The sequence below is a fragment of the Perognathus longimembris genome, chromosome 1, assembly GCF_023159225.1.
Source record: "Perognathus longimembris pacificus isolate PPM17 chromosome 1, ASM2315922v1, whole genome shotgun sequence".
NCBI classification, from domain to species: Eukaryota; Metazoa; Chordata; class Mammalia; order Rodentia; family Heteromyidae; genus Perognathus; species Perognathus longimembris.
The window spans coordinates 34,660,749-34,685,358 of record NC_063161.1 but is presented as its reverse complement, the minus strand read 5'-3'; the positions used below and the strand labels follow the sequence as shown (position 1 = coordinate 34,685,358).

General features: G+C 40.0%; 1 protein-coding gene across 2 annotated transcripts in view; it reads left to right on the top strand.

Annotated features, from left to right (window-relative positions):
* The window catches only part of Tph2 (tryptophan hydroxylase 2), a 91,249-nt gene extending 67,027 nt beyond the window's left edge, over positions 1 to 24,222 (top strand). For both annotated transcript variants that reach the window (XM_048349793.1, XM_048349792.1), the window contains exons 9-11: positions 14,718 to 14,813; positions 23,779 to 23,912; positions 24,042 to 24,222. In XM_048349793.1, the coding sequence (XP_048205750.1) occupies positions 14,718 to 14,813; positions 23,779 to 23,912; positions 24,042 to 24,216 (405 nt within the window). In that variant the 3' untranslated portion in view covers positions 24,217 to 24,222. The remainder of the gene's footprint in view (positions 1 to 14,717; positions 14,814 to 23,778; positions 23,913 to 24,041) is intronic.
* Positions 24,223 to 24,610: the final 388 nt, after the last annotated feature.

The following is a 24,610-nucleotide window of genomic DNA, read 5'->3' as shown; positions in this document are numbered from 1 at the left end:
CTGTCGAGTGCACAGAGAAAAAGGCAAGTTGCAGGAAACAGCTTGGGAAAATAAATGAGAAAGTATTATTTGTGCCAGGGAAAGCCCATGAAATATGAATTCCTGACTGAACTTCTCAAGCAGATTAGGAGTGATGCTGCTCATTGATACATGCAGCCCTCCTTTAATAACTAAACAAAGCAATAAATTTGAGGTTGCTGATCTTGGCAGCTCCTCCTCTCAGGCTCAAGCTTTTGATAACTTGAGCCAGGTGTTTGCAGTTTGGCTGTGAAGGGACTGTATTAACATAAACGAATGCCAAGAAGCTCCTGGAAGAGTTCCAAAAGAGGTTGTTTGCTCTAGTTTTAGTGCAGTTTGGATGTGTCTGCATGTTTGCACTCAGGGGTCCTATGGTGATATCCAACAACAAGGTTTAAAAGTTATCTGTAATAAAACAAGAGCAGTACCTCAAAATCACTTCTTTTCGAAACATTAAATGTTTTGTGCTCATGAAAAGGTGTTTTGTTTTTGCTGAGTACTTTTTCCTTTCTTAAATGTAATTCAAAAGCAGTAATTTTTCTATGATAAAGTCAAGGAAATGATGAGTGAGAAGAGGGACAACGGATTCTGCTTCTTTGAAAATGTGTTCTAGCAGAAGCTGATTTGATCTATCTATCATCTATCTATTTAATGTATATAGTATATTTATTATCTGTACAATGAATATATATATCTGAATATATATATTTAGTGTATATTTACATATATGCTTGTGTCATACTTAAATTGCTTACATTTATACATTAAAGGATATGACACATTTCTCATTCTTAGTTTCTTTGAACAAGGCTAGCCTCCTGGCAGTCAGATTGCCTATTTACAGCAGACAATGGGTCAGAGCTGAGTTATTATTGTCCCATTACATGGTGTTCATGATCCTTAACTTTCAATAATCAGTCATTGGCTTTCCTATCTCTACTGACTTAGGGATTTGACTGACTAGGTGTAGGCCAATGGAGGGCTCATCCTTCTAGGATCATTCATACCAGTTCTTGGTGCCAGAGCCACAGAGTCAAATTGGCAAAATAGCTTGACAGAAGCCATTAGAAATATGTCAATTCATGGTATTCTTAGCTAGCTCACGAATGATCACTTTCTAGAATTAATTTTGTGTGCAATCCAATAGAAGTATATGTTGCTGTCAGTTAAAGTAATGCGATGTAAAATTTAGTTTGTGTATTGTTATCTCACTTTTTACTATGAAAATGGTGTATTGTGTTTCTATCCTAGTCTCATTTATCATAGTCAGGGCTCTCTTGAGCTGTGGTTCATTGCAGCCCCAATAACACTCAGAGACTTGGCTTTGTTTTGTGACTGGTTTATAGTGAGTGCCTCCTGCTGGTTCCCAAACATCCTGTGCTGTGCTACTCAGCTGGTCCAGGAGTCACAAAGAAGCTGAAGGCTCCTTGCCCAGGGCAAAGCCATGGAAGGATGGCCACATCTAAGGAAAACAAGTTAGGCCACTCTTTCTGACACTCCAAATGCAACTGCTAAAACTCACTTCTAGAGCCTTAACAGTTTGTAGTTGCTCTGGGAAGAGAGGGAAAAGAATTTGGCATGGTGCAAATAACTTGGAGGTATAGGGTCCGACACATGTGTTTCTAATCCAGCTTAGCTGTTCCTCTTCAGTGTAAGTCTTACTTGCCCCATGGAGGGATTTAGCAGTGGTATTTAGTAGGAGCTCAGTAAGTGGTAGTTATTTATTATAATTCTGTTTTACAAAGAACTTGAAATTCAGAGTGGTTCAATAATAATCCCAAGGTTCAGGTGATACCAGAGCCTGCCAATGAACTTTGATCTCACAACTCAAAGCCATTGTGTTCAAATTCACATGTTAGAATACTCTTGTTGTGTCTGCCTCTTGATGCTGTTGTGAATATGATGCGAAGTGCCTGGCATCTTGTCTGGTGGAATGCAAGCTTCAGTAACTGGCTCTAATTATTATTAGAGATGCAGGATCTCAATGGAGCTGAAATGCTGTCTGGGGTATCAAATACCTATAGTTCCTCATGTGACAGGACCCCGACTCGCAAGCATATCTTTTCAGCCCCATTTATGCAATATGGATGGTGAAATGTCAACTCTGTGCGTGACAGATGATGATGGCAGTGGTGATGGTTAGTGACTAGAAAAGAAACATGAGTTCATTAATAAAAACTTAAAATAGGAGACGGTTCAGTGAAATGAAGCAGCAAGGATGACTCTCCCTGCTAAACATGCCTTTCAGTTTTCAGATATATAACCATCTTCCAGGATTCCTGGTCTTGCTTGGAAAGAACTCACTGAAAAGTATAAGGTCTTGAGCTTTAATGTCTTGAAAGGTGTTGCCTTTAGTAATGCAGGGAAAAAAATAAAATGACCCTCTGAAGGCAAAGGTCACTACCAAGAGCTCACATGAGAGTCAGTAAAAACCTCATTTTCTTTCATACTAACATTGGAGAGATGACCTTTCAAATAACCACATTTGAGGAGAATGTGTGATTTGATGTGGACATCTGAGAACAGGCCCAAGGATGAATGAATGAAAAGATGCTCATCCTTTATTCTTATTGTTCAAGGAGCCAAGAACTGCTTAGAAAAGTTCTTGAGCACTTTTGTATCTACAGCATTTTCCTGAAGCAGGCAACACAGATTGAGAAAAAATATAAGTGAAGTGCTGATCCTGGCACTTGTATAAAAAAGGTGTGTGTGTGTGTGTGTGTGTGTGTGTGTGTGTGTGTGTGTGAGAGAGAGAGAGAGAGAGAGAATGTGTGTGTGTGTGTGTGTGTGTGTTCTCGATGAACTCTAGCCGTTTCTAAATAGCTAGGAGGTTCAGCAAACAGTTATTGAGGAAAAGATGGGATTGCTTTAAAAGAAGAGCCATATTCTGTGAATCTTTGTGTTATGTGTTATGGAGATGTTATATTTGGACTTGGCCACTGCATCTGGGGTCCATGAAGCAATACTGTTGAATATAAAACCAACTCCTGATTTGTGAAACTCAAAATTCTTGCATGTTCAGAAAGCATAAAGAGAAAGCCTATTTGTATTCATCATATGTTTTTTAAAGAGCCATGAATTTTGTGGAGAACAGAATTGGATGGATAGACATCATACAGATTCATCTCCTAGAAGAAATAGTATGTTTTTTTCACCCTATGTGACATCATCTACTAAGTGAAGTCTGGGTGGTAAGGAGGATAGAAATTCCTCACAGCCATGAGTTCTGAGTAGTCTGGGCCTAAGAGGTGCTATTGTGCCTGAATCTGTCACATCACAACTTCTACTATACCCTGACCCAGCACCGATTGTAGTTTTTCTGGCCAGGCTTCAGTTGGCTACAGCTTTTGGAAACAGCGACTGAAAAACTTTCCCCCTGATATTTTCGGATGAGGATCCAGATGTCAGAATCAATGAGTTTTCAGAGTTACTGATTATAATGAGGCCAGAAGCCACTTTACCACAAGGCTGCTGAGCTTCTGAGGAGATATCTGCCAATTAGCCTCCATCTATGCTTCTGAAAGCCTACGATATGTAAGGCTTGGCTGCAGCAAGGAAGCTAGTAGCTTCCTTCTCCACAGGGCACAGACCAGAGCCTGTAAGCAAAAAACCCATTGGATAGCTCCCACGGAGGACTTCTCCTCTTTTCAAAGTCTATGATATTGGAAAAACTGCCCAGGCTTAGTAATTACTGATCCAGGCTGGCATTCAGTTCTATTGGCATGGCCCCTTAGGGAACTCTTCTAGGTAGCATCCACTTTATTCTTTCCACATTTGCTGAGCACCTGCTACCTGTCAGGCAGGGGATGGAGCAGGTGTTAGTGAAACAATAACACAAGAAACTAGAACTTGCCCCTGACTTTGGGAATCTCCATGTCTGGTGGAGTGGACAGGTGAGCAAGACTGATGATTTCAGATTGAATCCATAAGTGATATATTCAGGAGGTCAGGAGGGCTATCTAGCCTAGGAGACCAACAGGACTTAGACAAAGAGGCAGGGAAAATTAGAGCATTCCAGAAGGAGAAAACACAGATGCAAAGGCCCAGAGAGAAGAGAGAAAAATCTGTTACTAGTTTTCCAAGGCAATAGAAAGGAAGATGAGAGATTATTAGTACCCAGAGAAGGTGGGACAGAAGAATGGAAGGTCTTTTGCCGTCTGGGGAAGTCTATACTTGTACACTAGGACAGTTGAACAATGAAGGTTTGTTATTGGCTTACCACATGGCCATTGTGACCTAACAATGAACCCTGAAGATGAGCTATGTGTTATGGAGATATCTTAGGATCAAGACTTTGGTGAACTGGTTGCTTAGCTGACACTGATGTTAAATGAATGCACTTAACATTAGTTCATGAGTTGGAGGAAGAGGCCTGCTTCCCCCCTCTGCTTCCTTCCTTCCTTCCTTCCTTCCTTCCTTCCTTCCTTCCTTCCTTCCTTCCTTCCTTCCTTCCTTCCTTCCTTCCTCCCTTCCTCCTTCCCTCTCTCCCTCCCCCCTTCTTCCCTCCCCCCTTCTTCCCTCCCTCCCTCCTTCCCTGTCTCCCTCCCTTCCTCCCTTCCCCTTCTCTTTTCATTTTAGAAAATACAATTAAAGGTGGTGTAGGAAAAGCAAATGGCAGATGATAAGCGAGGTGGTGTTTTTCAAGTTGAAAATTCTTCCAGATAAGCCCAAGAAGGGGCAATAAAACTGATATGGCCAGAGTGCACTTAAACAAGACCATTCATTTCTTCTTCTTCTTCCTCTTTTTTTTTTTTTTTTTTGCCAGTCCTGGGCCATGGACTCAGGGCCTGAGCACTGTCCCTGGCTTCCTTTTTGCTCAAGGCTAGCACTCTGCCACTTGAGCCACAGCGCCACTTCTGGCCGTTTTCTGTAGATGTGGTGCTGGGAAATCGAACCCAGGGCCTCATGTATACGAGGCAAGCTCTCTTGCCACTAGGCCATATCCCCAGCCCCCATTCATTTATTCTTGAAAGCAATAAAAAAGAAACAGGAAGAAGTCATTAAAAACACACAGGAAAATTCTAATACTGGACTACTGAATATCACCTATGTTGACATTTTCTTCAGTAAAAGATGAATTTTTTTCTTTTTATTATATATTTGGCATGGAGCCTTATGAACTTTTATGACCAGGCTGGCTTTAAACCTCAATCCCCTGATCATAAAAGTTGTTTCTTACTGATGCTCCCCACCTGCCTTGATTGATCCACTTAGATTTGATGATCAATTTTCCACAAGGTTTACCATAATGCTTCCACAGAGCTTACGATTTTACATTTTAATTTAGCCGATGGCTGTTCATAGCCTAAGACAGGATATGCTATTTTAACAGCTTAGAGTCATTTTTCTGGCAGAAAGGATGTTGCTCAAATCCCAGCCCTTCTCTTTCTCTCCTTGTGTGTTTCTCTGTTTTGGCTTGAGGAGGCTGCCTGGTGAACGAGTTAGGTTTAACTGATTCTGGTGGGGCCTGTAATCGGGTGTACACCTTAATTTGACTCACTTTTGCCCTCCCGTGGTACACTTTTGGGCTCTCTTAAATGCTCTGCACAATGCCTCAGCCTCAGTGTTCTTGACCAGGGACTATGTCGCTTTTCAGTAACTTCTTTTTCCTACAACCTATATACAATCCCATGAATACTTTAAAGTCCAGCACAAGCTTCAAATTCTTCTTGTTTGGAAACCGATCAGCAAATACAGTTTCAAAATAGAATGAGAGGTTTGTGGTAGGATTAACACCAATTTATTATTGTTATTAGTCTTTTCTCCCTTCCCATATTGTGCCTTTCTTGAGGATACAAATCATCTGTTTTAGCCATGATTCTCCTCCTTTCAAGCCCCCCCCCCCTTTTTTTTTAAAGATATAAGATCTTGCTAAGTTTGTCTACATGTCCTCAAGCTCATATTCTCTTGTACTTGCTTCCTAGGCTTCCTGGGATTACAGGCATGTACCATCATGCTTAGCTTTATTTATATCTTCTCTACCTATATTTGTATTCTCAACTAGAACTTAGCATTGTCGAATTTAACATGAATTTTAAAAAAAGTAATGGAGATCAAGCTCAAGGTTCTATACATGCTAGAAATGTGCTCTGTCATCGAGGAACACCCAAGACCTATACCAAAATATAATTTTAAGAATGTGGCCCAATGCCAATAGCTCACACCCATAATAACCCTAGCTAGTCAGGAGGCTGAGATTGGAGAATCAAGGTTTAAAGCCAAATGGGACAGGAAAGTCTGTGAGACTCTTATTTCCAAATTAACCACCAAAAAGCCAGAAGTGAAGCTATCATTGAAGTGGTACAGTGCTACAGCCTGAGCACAAAAGCTCAGAAACAGTGCCCAGGCCCTGGCACACAAAAAATTCAGGCCCTGGCACACAAAAAGTTATGTGGGTTAAGTAGTGACCTACTAGGAGTAACCCTCAGTGAAACAATGAAGCATCCCCAAACTGCCTCCCTTTCTGTAGTTTATACACATCTAGTTCCAGTGAATTTTCTCTTCAGGAAATTTTACTCTGCAAATCAAGGCATATGTATAGTTATTGGTTACTTAGCATGATTTGGCTTCAGGTGTGACTCAGGAATATTTAAACTGTAGCTCAAATGGTTGAAGAAATAACAATACAAACTGTGGGGTGGGGTGACATTTCATTTGAGAGAATGACGGGAGGGGAGTGGGGAAAGGAACTTCCGGAACAGCATGACTTGCAGGCTTAAACAACACAGCCTCCATTTTCACTTGTCTCTCCCGGTGTGTATTCTTATTGCCTCACTGTTTCTATTCTAAAAGTTCCCGCTTAGCAGTCAAACATGATTCTTATGCCAAGCACATTTTCATTTACAATGTAAGCCAAGATTAAGCACTCTTGGCTAGCAGTAGAAATGGCTGTTTGTCCATGGAAATTCTGACATGTTAAATTTTATTTTGCTTTATTTTTATTGTCAAGGTGATATGCAGAGGTGTAACAGTTACATATGTAAAGTAGTGAATACATTTCTTGTCAAACTTGTTGTGTCCTCCCTCATTTTTCTCCCACCTTTCCTCCTCCCCAACTCTGCCCCACCCACAGTTGTACAGTTGGTTTACAGCATATTGTCCTGTAAGTATTGCTGTTGCATTAGTTTGCCTTTTATCCTTTGTCTCACCATTTTGATGTTCCCCTTCCCTTCCCTGATTCAGATAAACGTATATACAACACCAAAGGTACTAATATCAATACAGTGACAACAGGGGCTAAATCATAGGGAAGATAAACAAAAGAAAAATAATTTCACATAGTACATTAAAAAATAACAACAATGATAAACCACTTGTTTCCGTATCTTGGAGTTCATTTTGCTTAGCATCATCTTACGTGTTCATATGTACAAAGCTATTGAGCTATTGTGACATGCTAAATTTTAACATTGTAGTGGAGGGTAGGTGAGAAATGAGTTGGAGGGAACCTTGAATGGCTCCATCTTTTCAACAATCTTGTGAGGATGTACATTGACATGCTACTTGAATTTTGAACTAAGATGGAAAAAATCTTAGTTAAAAACTCTGTGAAAGAAAGGCTATGGATGTGAGACAGTCCTTCTTATATGTTTTAATTTCCTCTTCATGTATTCTAGGCGCCCTCTTACCACTTTAACCATGTCCCCTTTTTATTGTTGAGGTAGAGTTTCAGTAACTGTCACACTGGCTTCTAACATGGGATCCGTCTCCCTCCACCTCCCAAATAGCTGGGACTACAAGTATGAATCATCATATCCAGCTCCTTTTCCATGTTTTTATCTGCACTGAACAGAGCAGATATTTCCCACTTGTACAATGGAAATAATAAGGGTTGTGGACCTAGTTCTTCTGCACTTCATGTGCAAGAAGATTATATATGTAAGAATACTTTGATAAACCAAAACCCCCAGGAGGAGGTAATATAATTAGTTATTGAAAAGTGTGCATGGGCTGTGAGAGGTGTGAGGCCAAAGGACCCTTTGGGAAGGAAACTGGGACTATGGAATTCATGCCTCTGGCTCAGTTTTTCTATAGATGGTGTAGGGCCATTTTGATTCTGTTGTTTAATGATAACTTCAAGTATGGAAATATTTAGTTATCTCTACATCTATCTATCTATCTATCTATCTATCTATCTATCTATCTATCTATCTATCTATCTGTCTGTCTGTCTGTCTGTCTGTCTGTCTGTCTGTCTATCCATCCATCCATCCATCCACCCATCCAGATAGGAAACAAGAGGGATACTCTTCTAAGCAACATGATCCAACTTAGCATATCATTTCTTATTTTGTTAACATGCTTTAGTCAGGGTTCTCTTAAGCTCCATTTTTCTGACTTCTTGCTTTCTGCCTGTGTGCTTAGGTGTTTGAAAATGTGATTCTCGGTTCAGATATATATATATATATATATATATATGTATATATATGATTAAATATATTCTACTACTATACATGATTAAGTGAGATATATAAAATCAATTTATGATAGATAGCATATGAAGTAGGATTCTCAGTTTGGAAGTTTGTATGTACCATTTCAATCCAATTTATTAATACAAAATGGCTCTCATAAACAGAGTATATGGAAACTGGAAGACTAAAATTTAATACTATCAAGTGTTCTGTGACAAAGTTGGATGCCTTTTTTTTTTCTTCATAGGTAAGGACCGAACTCAGGGCTTTGCACTTGACTAGCAAGTGCTCTTCCACTGAGCTAAATCCTCAAACCTGTATATCTTTATATCTTTTTTTTGGTGTTGATACTGGGGCTTGAGCTCAGGATCTAGGTGCTGTCCCTGAGATCCTTTTTCGTGAGGCTATGCTCTACCAGTTGGGCCACAGTGTGACTTCTGTTTTTTTTTTTTCTTTTTCTTTTTATGAGTAGTTTATTGAAGATAGGAATCTCATGGCCTTTCCTGGATGGGCTGTTTTTGAATCATGATCCTCAGATGTCAGCCTCCTGAGTAGCTAGGAGTACAGATGTGAGCAATCAGTGACCAGCTGATGTCTTTTTCTTTGGAGTATGTGACCTTAGCAAGATCTTCAAGGACATTCAGGGATCTAAAACCAAACATATAAAAATGTTTCATGAAATGAATTTGTATTACCAAGTGAGACATAATTTGTAGGTGTGATTTCATGTCTATGGAATTTTGTTCCCTCAAATTTTCATCATTGCCCATCTGGTTAGGCCAGAACTGGTCTTTTCAAAATGCTGTAGTACCAGTCATGATCTGAAGATGGCAGCATTGGGTGACCTATCTCATTTTCCGGCAGCAGTTTGAATTTTACTGTCATTCAGGCTTGTAAATAACTCTGCTTTTCTTCTAAGGAAGAGGTCTCATCTATCATTCTTGTTTTGGTTTTCAGTTAATAATCATATGTAATTATGTTCAAATAAAATATTTATAAATAATTATATATTATTAGTGGCATATAAAACTTGAAATTCAGAACATCAGTGTTGATGAAAGTTACCCTTCAATTGGGAGATGTTAATGTTAGCATTTGTTTATCTTTAAGAGACAGTAGCAGCCAAGAATCAGCAATTCTCTTTTGCAGGTGTGTTGTTTTTATGAGGCTTGGGATATTTTTTTCCCCCAATTCTTATTTATTTGTTGTTTTTGGTAATAAGTAACATATTTGTTTTGAAAAATCTCTAGGGAATATATTATAGATGTACATCTAGAGTGTTCTATGAGGAAAATATATTTTCTTAAATTTTCAAGAAGCAATTCATTAGCCCTGCATTCTGAAGGGTCTTGAGGGGCTCAGTCAGTTCAGCTCTAAGCTGGTTTTGCATCTATCACCAGGCAAAAGAAATGTGTGGTTGTTTCTCTCCCTCCAATTAGGGTTCTAATTGAGGTCTCCACCAATATTCAAAACAGAAAGGAGATTACCTCGAGCAAGTCTATAATTCAAATTTTGCCAGTATTTGAGTTTCAGGTGCAATTTACCAGGTCTCATCTGTCAGCCACATGCAGAGCTGCAAATGGAAAATTGTCTAAAGCAAAAGGTCTAATTCTCAGAGGGCCAGCAGGCCACAGAGGCAGCATCTAGGGGTCCTCCTTGGTTGACAAAGGCAGGAAACCAAAGGGAAAGGAAGACAGGGAAACAGCAGATGGAGCTGTAGAAGGTCAGAGTTGCTGGAAGGACTCCCAGATGAGGTAAAAGGACAGAGCCTGCTGAGCTAAGAGCAGGAAGAGGCAGAGTGACTCTTCCCTCAGAGACAGTTCTGATTCTACAACCATGTTAACTAAAGACATACTGGATGATAGGTTTAGTTTTGAGTCTTTCATCAGACCCCTTTCATTACTGTTGTACAAGAAGATGGCACCCCAAATCCATGTGAAGATCATGTGAATCACACAGCCCATTTTCTCAAAGGTCTTCTATACCTGTTTTGATTTGGATCATGACTGTGATGGACCACGAATTATGTATGCAGTAGCATAAGGAAAATGAAAAAATGTACTTAATAGCTGACCTAATTGCTCCTGCATCTGGATTTATATATGTATTTTGGAGGCTTTTTGATATGGAAACCCTTTCCCCATGAATTCTTTCATATTCCATGTTGTTTCCAAGGCTGTCCCACCATGTGCTATAAATGTAATATAAATTAGGAAAAACAGCCAAATGTGTACTAAAATGATGTCACATGATTCTAGTTTTCTCTGACCTTAGGTTTTTATTTCTCTGATATTTGATTATAAAGGGAAGTAGTTCATCTACTGTATTTTAATTAATTGATTAATTAATTTTTGCCAGTCCTGGGGCTTGGAATCAGGACCTGGGCACTGTCCCTGGCTTCTTTTTGCTCAAGGCTAGCACTCTACCTCTGAGCCACAGCGCCACTTCTGGCTTTTCCTGTATATGAGGTGCTGAGGAATCAAACCCAGGGCTTCATGTATGCTAAACAAGCACTCTACTATTAGGCCACATTCCCAGCCCTACTGTTTTTTTTTTTTCAATCTAGAAACTTTAAAATATGACAGATGTGCATACTGAGCTGATTAAAAGATGGAGCTTCTAGATCTCTCATGTGTCCTCTTTTTGACTGGTCTTGAGTGAATCATTTTATCTTCTCATACTTGAGTTTTTCTTTTGGTAAAGATGAAGAGTTCAAATTCTAGGTGGGCTTTTGTATTGTGACTATTTAACTCTTTATTGTGCCTGGAATGGTGCAAAAGGCTTTGGAGGGCAGATTTAATCTTTCAACATATATTTGCATTTTTTATCTTGTTTTTTCTCTGGGAGACTGACATCCCTGGCCCAATTCATATATCTATTACTGTGGTACTCTTGTCTTTCACCTGGCATTTCCTTCTACCTGGACTCTCTTGACTTCACAACATAGTCTTCACAGAGCCATGCTATCATTTAAAAGCAAAGCTTGACTATGCTTTTCTCCTACCTAAAAGCTGCCCAATGACTTTCTGCTGCCTTTGGAAATGCAAATTGATTTTTACTTCAGGACACTCTTTCCTTAGATCTTTGCACACTTATCGTTTTCATTTCTCAATCTACTAATTTTTTAAAAAAGCAGATTGTAGCTTTTCTAGCTAACTAAAATAAATTTGTCATGGAATCTCACTGTGTAGCCTAGGCTGGCCTTGAACTTACATGTATTTTAGACTGGTCTTGAACTCTCAATCCTCCTGCCTCAGCCCCCAGAGTGCTAGGATTATGGGCATGAATCACCATACCTGGTTTTCAGACTGTAGTTTAACTACCCCTTCTTCAGAGAGGACTCCTCTATTTTTTCCTCAAACAGTCATGCCCTCTTAATAGCTGATATACTACATGGCTTTATTACCTATAGAGCATATTCTACTTGAAACTTTCCTGTCCATTGATTGTTGTCTGTCTCACCCAGATAGCATGCACTTCTTTCATAGGATTAGGGACTTCATGGCCTTGTTCATTGTTTATCCTTAGCATCTAAAGCAGAGTCTGGCATATAGTACTTGCTCAACAATGTCTGTGTGATGGATGTGTGAGTGAATGGATATGTGTCACTGTCAGGAACATTAAAGCCCAGACAGTGAGTGGTTACTAAGTAGAAGCAGGCTTTACATTGAAAATTAGGGACCTGGATGCGTTTCTTTTCTTCAATTCTCTAGACACACACAAGAATGACTCATTTATTTATTCCTTCACTTTCACTTGACCACAAAATATTTATTGGGCTCTTATTATGTTGTAGGCATTCTTATTATAAATCCTTTGCTCTCAACTTTGGGCAGTATTGTCTCCCATTTGGCAATGTCTGGAGATATTTGGTTATTAAAACAGCTGGAGACACTGCCAGCATGTAAAGGGAAGCATCAGGGATGCTGCCAGACACCATACAACACACGCGACTACTTCCCAGTGAGGAGAATCGTGTGCCTAAAATGTCACTAAGTGCTAACTTAGGGAAAGAAGTTGAAGTGCAGAGGGAGAGAGAGGAATGATCTGTTGTCCTGGAGCTCATCGCTGGGGAGACATTGGATAAACAGTATGTAACACACAGAGGGACACTGCAGACTGTGCCAGAAAGTGGTGTGCTGAAAAAGGAAGAGTTAGTATGGCAGAGGGAGGAGGAGCCCTGGGTGAGGTGGGTAGGGTGGGCTGTCATTTTGGCTTCTTTGGGAAACACTCAGGTAAGGACGTTTTGCCTGTGAAGGTTAAATGAACTCTATGACCTGGAAATGACCAGTCCTTTGGGTCTAGCCCAGTGCTGGGCCACTCTATTTCAGAGGTCACCCTCACATTAAAAATAAATAAAACCCTCTGGAACTAAGGGATGTCTTACCTGACAAATTAAAAAAAAAAACCAGAACAAACTGTCATGGGCTAGAAATAATAATTATTTTTGACTCCTTTTCAGGAGTGGTTAAATTCTCCTCTTTCTTCAACACCTTTGCGGCTCCACCATTGCGAGGCAGGACAGTGTTAATTCCATGCAGTCTTTATTGCGCATTGTCAGCTTCTCACTTTTCTCTCAGAGTAGAAATAGTGTGATTTCAGCCCCTCTCAGCAGCATTGTGGGTTTTGTTGGTCGTGCAAAGATTTCTTGGTCTGTCTAGGCTCATTTTGTAAGTCCAATGGAAGTAGATTTTAGAATCCTGGGAAACTTGCATTAGTTGAAGCCCATTAAACGTGGGCCAATATACATACATACACAAATCCACACATGCATATACATGTACATACATAGATATAGCTTTAGGATTTTGCTAAAATATTTTCTAAAATTGTTGTTCTGATAGTTTGGCAGGTATATACTAGATTTCTTTATCTCTTCCCCCTTTTCGTTTTTTTCTTCTTCAGTAGTTTTGAACTCAGGTCCTCATTTACCATCACCTACTGCTTGAACTTCTCTTAGTGCCCTATTTTTTTTTTTCGGTCTTTTTGTTGGTTGTGGAGCTTGAACTCAAGGCTTGGGCAGTGTCCTTGAGCTCTTTTGCTCAAAGGTAGCACTCTACTACTTTGAGCCATGGGGCCACTTGTGTTTTTGAGTGGTTAATTGGAGATAAGAGTCTCACAGGGACTTTTCTGCCCAGGCTGGCTTTGAACCTTGATCCTCAGATCTCAGCCTCCTGAATAGCTTGGATTAGAGGCATAAGCCATTGGTGCCTGGCTCCCCTATCCCCCACATTTTTTAGATTAAAGTCTCACACTTTTGCCTGGAACTTGTCTTGAAGTCTGATCATCTTATTTCAGTCTCCAAAATAGCTAGGATTACAGGCCAGATCCACTATACACAGCAGTCTCTTTTTTCATTACCATACCTCTTTGCCATGGATTGACACAGAGTAGTTACTTAACAAATGTTTGTTCAATGAATAAACACATTTAAAGAACCAGCTGGAGATGAAAGGATTCTACATCATATGCCCACATTTGTCATAGAACCATAATTTGATAGGTACAATAGCATATTCTTACGATGTTACCACTATGATATACTTACTGATCTTTTTTTTTTTTGCTGGTCCTCAGGGCCTGCGCACTGTCCCAGGTCCTCTTTTTGCTCAAGTGCACTACCACTTGAGCCACAGCACTGCTTCTGGATTGTTCTGAGTAGTTTATATCAGATAAAAGTATCATGGACTTTTCTGCCTGGGCTGGTTTCGAACCTCGATCCTCAGATCTCAGCCTGCTGAGTAGCTAGGATTACAGGTTTGAGCCACTAGTGTCTGCTCGCTGACTTTTAAATCCGTGTGTGTGTGTGTGTGTGTGTGTGTGTGTGTGTGTCTTTTAAATCACTGCAGTAGATATGGTTTGACCTCATGTAACTCTTAGTAGTATTGTGGGCATGATACATATCTATAATCCCAACAATCAGGTAGTTGAGGCAAGAGGATTGAGCATTTGAGGCTAGCCTGGGCTACACTGCAAGACCCTGTCTAAAAAATCCACCAAACAACATTTCAAAAAAAAACACCCACAAAAAACAAAAACAAAAAAGCAGCCAACCAATCCAAATCCCAAACTCTTAGTAATCTGCATTTTTTCCATGCATTTTAAACTTAAGGGAAGGTTTATTAAGAGAGGAGCTTTCAGTAATGGTTTCCATTCATATAAAAATTGATAATGTTAAAAACTATGCAAATTATGGACTGTGTAACATTTTATTCTGGGTGCCATTTTATTCTAGTGAAGAATTTTCTGACCACTTCACTGAATATGTGTCCATCTTTTTTTCAGTGTTATTTCTTCACAATTGAATTTGGCCTTTGCAAGCAAGAAGGTCAACTGCGGGCGTATGGGGCAGGCCTACTTTCCTCGATTGGAGAATTAAAGGTATGAAGCTGTGAATGAAAATATCCTTCTCAAGCAAACTGGTTCAAGGTCATAGGAAATATTGATTTGTTTGTCTGAGCATTTCTGCTTACAGATACGCCATAAATATTTAATAGAGAGGACTTGGCACCTCAGATATGGGTGCTGACCTAACTTTTTGCACTTCTGAAAATGGGTCATGCCTTTCTGGGCTTGTGGTGTGACTCAAATAGATGAGCAGCCATGTGCACAGATCAATGGGAGTGACAAGTGCATGCTCGATGTTGGGTAACAAATGGCCGGCCTACATTTATTGTTGAAAAATGGGCAGTGAGCTAGTGGCAATCCCATGGGTGGAAACTCACTGGTCAAGTGGCTTTGTGACTCTGATTTCTGCCACCTCCAGGGCTCCTGTGTACTATCCTGCTATCTATTTCACAAAAGGGAGTTTGGGGATGTTTCAGTTTCTTCCATATTAGTGTGCATTACAACACTTGTGGATATATGCAATTAAAAAATAACTTGTCATAGAAGTATATAGTATGTATTAGTGATGAATCAAAGTCATTTTTTTGCCTTAAAATATAGCCAATTGATAGTCTATTCAGAAATGGTGAGATTTGGGGCATTCTGGTAGTTTTAATTTTTAAATTTAATTAAAATTATTTTAAAATAGTTGTACAGAGACTTTCAACTCAACATATCAATTTATGATCAGAGTGGATCTTGGTCATTAATTGCTATATATATACCACTGGGGGAAAAAGAAACTGTTTTTAAATGTAAAACAAAAGCATTTTATAACACTTAATATTCATTCAGGATTAAAAAAACTCTCAGACAAATAGGAACATATTACATTCTCAACTCCATAACTGGATTTAACTACAGCTAATGTTGTAGATGATATGTATCTTAGTCCTTATGCTTCTATACCAGAATCATACTCACTGCGTAATTTAGCAAGAATAGAAATTTATTTTCTCATAGTTCTGGAGGCAAGGAAGGCATGGTCAGTTGTCTAGTAGTGAGGGTTCAGATGGATGTTCCAGAAAAGTTACATGTGTCTTCACAGGGCAGGAGATGGAGGCTCAAGTCCTTCTCTGAAGACACTTAATCCAGTTCTCAGGACAGGACTCTTCATGGTCTAATTATGGCTTCAAAGGCCTCATGGCTTTATATCATCACACGGGTAGTACCTGAGTTTTGGAAGGAACATAGTCAAAGTGTAGCAAATGGGAAAGACCAGATGTGAGAAAGCCGGTTTTGATAAATTTAGCACAAAATGAAGTCATATAACCTTTCTTTGACTATTTAGCCTGAAGACAGAAATATGGACTATTATAGTTTTTAAAAAATTTGAGCATTATTATCCTTAATACAATTGGAAACTCTATAGTTTTTGGATCTTTGTGCTTGTTTATATTCTCAAAAGGAGAGATTTCATTGTAGTTTTATTGAGTCTGCTCATTTTATAACTCCATTAGTTAAAAGCGAATTCCTCAAAACTTTATTTGCGCACTTACATTATGCATTGTACTATGCCAGATACCAGAGACAAAAAAGGCAAATGATAATTATGAAGAATAAGAATATGAGAAAGTAACACAACAGCTTTAACAAATACTTAAATAGATTTTCGTATTTTAGTGTGTTAGACATATTAACCCACTTAATCCTCTTAACAACTTACTTAGTGTTATACGTGATATCATTGTCACAGATGAGAAAACCGAGGGAGGCATAAAGACATTAAGGTACCTCCTTAAGTTACACAGTTGAAATGTATTGGAACAGAGCCCAAATGTAGGCCCTCCAAGCCCTAGAACCAGAGCTCTTAATTACTATGAGATACTGTCTGTGATCCTTGACCAGAATTTGAAGACTACTGTGAGAAATAATCAGATAATGAAAAAGTGACAGAAATATGTTAGGCACATAAGCAGGCCATTCCTGAGGTTTCTGATGAGATAAGAGTCTCGCAGACTTTTCTGCCTGGGCTGCCTCTGAACTGTGATGCTCAGATCGCAGCCTCCTGAGTAGCTAGGATTACCTACCTGGCTTCATGCTGATTCTTAAGGGATGGAAGGGAGCGATTAGGAAGGACAGGATGAACTGAACAGTTAGTGGACAGTGGAGTACATAGTACATGGACTATTGTCACAGCCTGGCTCATTTAGGGGGCTCTATGAGGCTGAGCATGGCTGGGAGAGAGGCTAATGTGATGTAAGTTTTATTCAAATTAAATCCTCAACACTAAATCTATTTGCAAGTAATCTTAGTGCAAATGGCTAGAACTCACAGCAATAGATGAAGGCACTGCCCCACAAGACTGTATTCTCTCTTTATTCTTGAGTTCCCCAACAAAAAGAGTTAGAGCGTGATGTATCTCCTGGGCTACATCTATTTTACATTCCCTTCAGATAGTTTATGCATTATACCAGAAACAAAAGAAACAAACCTTTCTCATGGCCCCCAACTTTTGACAGGGTCTTCTGGTTTGGTTAATGAGGCATATGTAAGTGGCACTGGGGTGAAACTGTTGCTTTTGTTCTTACTGGTGTGGACAGAATCGTGTAGAAATGGAAATCAGCTAGAAATATATACACCGAAGGGCATTGTCCTGTGTGCATCCTCTTGTTCTGGTCCATCACCTCCAGTCATTAGCATTCTTCCATTCTCAAATTTCAACACTCCAGCATCCTTATGATGGCTACTTTGGAGCATTTTTACAATTCAGAAATTGACTATTCACAGAGAATGCAGATCATTAGCTTCTTTGGCCCACCCCTGCCTTGTCCTGCTCCTGTAAGTATCCAGGCCCTCTCACATCAACTTAGAATACCTTTTTTTTTGGTGTGTGTGCCAGTCCTGGGCCTTGGACTCAGGGCCTGAGCACTGTCCCGGACTTCTCTTTGCTCAAGGCTAGCACTCTGCCACTTGAGCCACAGTGTCACTTCTGGCTGTTTTCTATATATGTGGTTCTGGGGAATCAAACTCAGGGCTTCATGTATACGAGGCAAGCACTCTTGCCACTAGGCCATATTCCCGGCCCTAGAATACATTTTTGAGTGAAGGAGCCACTGTCTTAGATTAAATGTAAGGATGGATTTATTAGTAGCATTATTGTAATTCTGTGTAAGCATCTTTACAGTTTTGAATGCAGTTACGTTTTGTAGTAAAATACCTTTGCTGTTCTTATTGCAGTCCAAATGAAGATCCCAGTTAATTAAAAAAAAAAAAAACCAAACCATTCTGTTCTATAGTCTAGCAGTAACTCCAAAAATGTATTAGGGTGGGACTTTTCCACTGCTCTGGAGAGCAATTAATTTTGAGTGAAGTCACCTGGAAAACTGACTTTGAAAAGTGGGTTGAAAATAGGATAATTGATTGCCATTTACCCACAGTCTAGCATGTGTCTTTCATTATACACTCTTTCTCCTCTCTGTCCTAGAGTTGATCTAATTATATAATGCCATCATTTTTTCATTTATTGTTCACTTGCTTATTCATTTATTTTACTTAACAGATATGAAATTAATGGCCCAGAATTTCATAGAACATGCAATAGGAAAGCTCTAAGAAGGGATTGATATGGATCTGTGTTGAATCCAATTCTCCTGGAGAAACAACAATGAAGTTTGTTCACATTAGGTGGCAAGGAAATGATGGCTAATCAATGAATTGTGAGCCTTATCTAAAAATTTAATCCATCACAAAAGTAAAAGGCAGTTTCTACTTCTTTTTCCTCATGGTAAAGAATAAAGTCTAGTTTTTGTTTATTTCCTTCAGAGCAGAGAAGAGACTTTTATAAGTGGTCTCAGCACCTACCCACTCCATAGGATTAGAATATTTTATATATTTATATATGTATATCTGCTTTGCTTTTCAGGTTTTGACAAGGCTCATGGATTAAACCAGTTTAATGATTATTTCTGGGTTTTGCTTTTAGAATGTCCTTGTATATTGAATTTATTGTCTTGTCTTTATTTAGCTATAAATCTGTATTCTCAGAACAGCTTTCTACTTATCATGATTACTTGTATTTACTACCATTTCCGACATCTGTGGGAGGTGGTCAGAATTACTGCCAGTCTGTTGAGAAGAGCCTTGAGGGACCTGGAGGTTTTTCCGAGGCCATGCGGTAGGTCAGTGGCTTGCTAGAGCTAGGACTCATGTCTGCTGAGCTTCTACCCTTTTATCTCGATCAGATCAGATCATGCCTTCCTCTGTCTTCATGTTTCTTTCATGAATTGGGCACTGTTAGTAATAACTGGGCAAATTCCTGAGGACGGAGACCTGGAAAGTCCCAAGCTGTGCCTTTGACCTCTAGGCAGGAATTGCTTGCAGAGGGAGACTGTTTCCTCACTCATGCATCTTACACAAACTGATAAAGCAATAGCATCACTGGTTAAAAAATTTAAGTGTGCTGCATCATCGCCTAATTGGGCAATAGGGCTGCATATGGCATGTTGTGCCCAGTTATCAGGAACAGTATTTAAAGGAGGTTAAAAAAATACATACACATACACAGAAGTATGTATATATAAATGATGTACTTGTTCTGATGTGGGAGAAGATGATTATGGTGTATGTCTAGGAGTGTTTGCAAATTCTTATTCAGAATCTAGGGCCCAAATTCCCTGTAAACCTGACTTCACACCTGAGTAGTTTTTTTCTCAATGTTAACCATTCCTGATTTAGAGAGTGAGGATCACAAGGTTTATATCCAGAGTAGTTGAGATAATAACTCAGTGTCATGGCAAAAAAAGAATAGGGAGTCTGGGAGCAAGATTTCAAGCTAATGAACTGGGGCAGTTACTATTGGAGTCTAGGACTTAGAAGATTGAAACTGAGGCCAACTTCTTCCTCCATAGCTTCTAAAGCCTTGGGGGAGAGGAACTTCCTACAGAGTGAAATATATGGCTGTACACATAGGTACTGGATGGAATTAGTAATAATCAGTAACTCTGTTGAGTACTTTTTATGCTAGGCATTTCTGCATGCTTCTTCCTTTAGTTCTGAACTGGTCTGTAGGTACCATTCCTTTTCTCCAGATAAATACTAGACTAGGTTTATAGCACAAAGGAAGTTGACCAAAGTCATCTAGGTAGAAAGGGATGGAGTCATATTTGCATCTTAATTCTTTATCTTAATTTACATTCTACCCTCTTATATGCTAACCATTTTGAGTTCTGGGAAGATTTTGTTGATGCTGTAAACAGATGTTTATATCTTAATAGGCTGGAAGAGCAATGAAGTCTTAATTTGTCTGCTAAAACCAGTTAATTGCTAGTGGCCTGTGTGGTGAAGGGTGGCAAGGCCACCCCCAGACCCAGTGGGAAAGGCTGTCATGGTCAATGTGCATTGTCTGAAGAGGTTGGAGAGGGTGGGACTGTGAGGGCTGTCTGTTTATAAGTACTGTTAAAATTGTGTTGCAGGAATAGCCTTAGAATTTGTGTAGGTCAACATTTTCAGTTGATCTAGGAGGAAACTATCCCCTAAGCTGAGGTAGTTGCACTCATTTGGAATCATAGATCTAGATCTCAAAGGAGACATACGGAGAATTCGGGTCTGTCCTTTTTCCTCCTATGCCCTTGTCTTTAGTACTCTAGGTAAATCCGAAAGACTCCTTCTGGAAGGTTCAGACACAAGGAGGCTTCTTTCAGCATTGCCTTTCTTTTGTATTTCTGATTTTTTTTGTTGTTGTTGTTGACTTTTTTTTTTTTTTTTTGCCAGTCCTGGGCCCTGCAGGTCCCTGGCTTCTTTAATTTTTTTTTTTTAACTCAAGGCTAGCACTCTCCACTTGAGCCACAGCACCACTTCTGGCCATTTTCTATATATGTGGTGCTGGGGAATCGAACCCAGGGCTTCATGCATACGAGGCAAGCACTCTTGCCACTAGGCCATATTCCAAGCCCCCTTTCTTTTGTATTAATGTGAGAATAAACTACGGTCAAGCCAGACTCTGTCAGCATTAGAAAGCCTCTCTCTGCATGAAGTTGGACCAGTTCTTGCAGACTTCAGGATTTCAGATGTGTAACATTTCAGGAATGATTTACCTCAGAGTCTCCCCAGGGACATCATGAAATTTGGCCCAATCTTGACAAAGAACCCACTTAGAACCTAGAGGAGAAGGCATAATAGCTGCTTCCTCAAGGATGCATGAAGCAAACTATCTATTGGGCAATGGGCTTTGGAGCCAAGGGAGACAATATCACCATTTTATAGCTGCTGAGCCACAGGATGGTATTCAGAGATAGAGAGCTCCTAGGTGGCACAGATACTCCTGGTAGTCACCACCAAAAGAGAGCATGTGGTCAGAGAGCTCTACTCCCGGCTTTTGTTACTTCCCAGCCTATTGTGGGTTCAGTTATCTTCATATTCGTTACCAGTCAAGGAGTACACTGATCTACTCTGCATGTGCAGAGGTCCCTGTCAGCCATCATAGCAAATATATTAGGCTTCTTGGAGTAAATGGCATTTTTGAGCACTTAGTCAACTTCCAATATTTCACTTAAATGTTGCGCAGGCAAGTATGATCTATATTGCCTAGTGATCAAAGTACATGTGAATCCACTGGTTTTTGCTGAAATCGAAGACAAGAAATTTGGTCTTCTGGGCCTTTTCTTGATCTATTTGGATGCCTTTCCTTGCTAAAATGTGGCCATCTGGATAAGCAGTGGAATTGTCTTGTGATATGTTTTCCTGGACCTACCTTGGTTTTAGTCTTTTGGATTACACACATATACTGGAGGCACCTACCACACACACCGTAGCCATTCAGGTTGTTCATCCCCTGTAGAAGCACTGGAGACCTGACCGGGAGAGTTCTACTTCCTTTCCATGCTTATCTTTGAGCGAGTGTCAACTGTGGTTCTGCAGGCATGTTCGAGGGAAGTCATGGCTTTAATGTTTTTATGGCCTGTGTTGCTACCACTCTGCCTGTGCCCGATGCAGGGATGGAAGAGCAGAAGACAGAGGACGCGGAGTAGCCTGCACCCTTCCTTGTGTACTGCTGGAAGAATGGACCATTCAAGCAACACACTCCAGTTAAATGCAACCATAGTGTGTGGGTGCAAAGAAAGGCCACTTCGCATTCTGATAACCACTGCAAGTCAGTAGGAGGCCAATTGTTTGCTGGGGAACAACAGCTCTCATCAAAAGGCATTTTCTTTTGAAACTGTGAAGTTATTTTTAAAGGGTAGACAGAATTATCGGTCTGTATGGAACCCCAATCCCCCGATGTTCACTGCACTGTATTGAATGTAGCACAAACGCACTTGTAGGTGTAGTGACCTTCTGTTTTATAATGAAGTTGTTCTGTGTGCTAAAAAAAAATGAGTTCACTCTGAGAAGCTCTCTGTATGCTGTGATTCATATATGCATTGATCTAGACAATGGAACTTTGCAGGAAAGCAAATCACACACAGGGTAGAGGCCCCATGCCCCATGGCTTCCATGTCAGTGTTGGTTTGCAGTGTCATTTTCAAACTTAGGGGACCACTGCCATCTTCACAGAGGATGGTATATCACTGCATGCATTTTGAAATGTCTGGGGGGTAATGCACCAAGAATATTGATCAGGAAAGGATTTCCAGATTTTTCCTTCTAGGAAATCTTAGTTGTTAGATTAAGATGGCAGTAGATTGCTCTTGGTAGAATCCAGAGGCTGCATTAGAGACTGTCATTAGGATCATTCAAACTCTTCTCAGAGTTGAGGAAGGAGAGGCTCTGGAAGGTTAAATGATCTACCATGGTTATGACCTACCACGGTTATGTAGTTGGAAAGCAGCAACACCTAGACTGCAGGCAGCTGTGCTTTCCTACCTCTTAGTTAAGGCAGGTGCTGCTGCTCCTTTTCTCTTTCCCCAACAAAAATTCCCCCTTAAATTAAGAATAGATGCTAGGGCTGGGAATATGGCTTAGTAGAATGTTTGCCTAGTATGCCTGAAGCCCTGGGTTCGGTTCCTCAGTACCACATATATAGAAAAAGCCAGAAGTGGCACTGTGGCTCAAGTGGTAGAGTGCTAGCCTTGAGCAAAAAGAAGCCAGGGATAGTGCTCAGGCCCTGAGCCCAAGTCCCAGGACTGGCAAAAAAAATAAAATAAAAGAAAGAGTAGGTTCTAAAGGAGAAATTCTCACCATGGGTACTTTTCTAATGCACATTTCTGATTAGGTGGCACATGGTAGAGATGACCATTGACTTTGGACATCACAGAATTTATCTTGAGGATACAGTCCTTCATGGCTCTTTGCTGTTCCAGTGGAGAGCTGAAGGAAGCTAACAATGGTTTAAAGAGCAATGACACCATCATTCTCATTTTCCTAATGCCTGCTTGGGGCATTCATATAACTTTAATATTTGTTCTTCTTTCTCCCTCAACCTGCAATATTTATCTGCTGCATATTGCTCTGCTGAACTTCATGGAAGTGAAATGAATGCTTTGTAAGCATCTTCAGCTATCCAGGCCCACTCCAGGCTGTGTTGATACACAGTGCTTGGCCTCAAAATGTCTCACAGTGAGTCCACAAATAGTTTAGTCAGAGTCCCAATTACCTCTCCACGCAGGTAATTATTACTTCTGCCATTTAAGTGAAATTTCAGTACATTGCTTATAGCAACAAATTTAGGAGCATATTTATGTTGTACCTGCTACTATTCACAGCATAGATTTAAAACTCCATTTCTGTTGGGGTGTAGCTGGGAACTGTCCTTCAGCATGAATTTTCCTGATAATAAAGAAAACAAAACCTTAATCTCATTCCCCTCCATCTCTGCTTTGGCACTTGAGACTTTCCAAAGGAAAACAAGCAAGCAAGCAAACAAAATTCCTTCTAACACCCAATTTATCCTACACACAGGGGAATTCTGTATTTCCTAGCTCTGCAGGATTACTGAGCTATCAAATGCATTGTAGGGATGTGATGTCATGACACACTGGAAGAGACATGGAGTTGAATGGGTTTGTGGTGTGTTTTTCAGCATGCTCTCTCTGACAAGGCCTGTGTGAAAGCCTTTGACCCAAAGACAACGTGCTTGCAGGAATGTCTTATCACCACCTTCCAGGAAGTCTATTTCGTCTCAGAAAGTTTTGAAGAAGCCAAAGAAAAGATGAGGTAAACTTCCTTCTCTTCCAGCTCTAGAAAAATAAACGTTTCATTTGTTTCTAGCCCTGTTCTCTCCTCCTTTCTATCTCTTATATCCATGGGGGCTGACCATCTGTCTATTTTCTGTTTGTTCTACAGAAACTTTGCAAAGTCAATCACTCGTCCTTTCTCAGTGTACTTCAATCCGTACACACAGAGTATTGAAATTCTGAAGGACACCAGAAGTATTGAAAACGTGGTGCAGGACCTCCGCAGTGATTTGAACACAGTGTGTGATGCCTTAAACAAAATGAACCATTATCTGGGGATTTGATGCCTAGAATCCTTATTGTTGCCATTATAATCTTTGTGGGGGGGTGAGGAAGGGAGGGAACTTAGCATCAGTTCAGTCAATGTCAATAACACCAATGATTTTCTGTGTGATGGCTTGGCTTGTCAGCATGCAATTCTGTATATTTACGTCTACTTGTAACTTGCAACCCTCCAAGGAATCCAGTGTCAGATAACCACTTGTGGAGAGTATAGTATGTTTAAATGTTCTAGTAGATTTGACATTCCTTCTTGTTATCCTTAGGCAAACTGCATCTTTAAAATTGGTAACACATCATCTTCTTATAATTCTAGATTACAACTTTTCCTTCCTGGGCCCTGAGCTTTCCTGGGTGTTCGTTAGATAAATTGCAAGTAGCAGAGAAGCAGTTTCTATT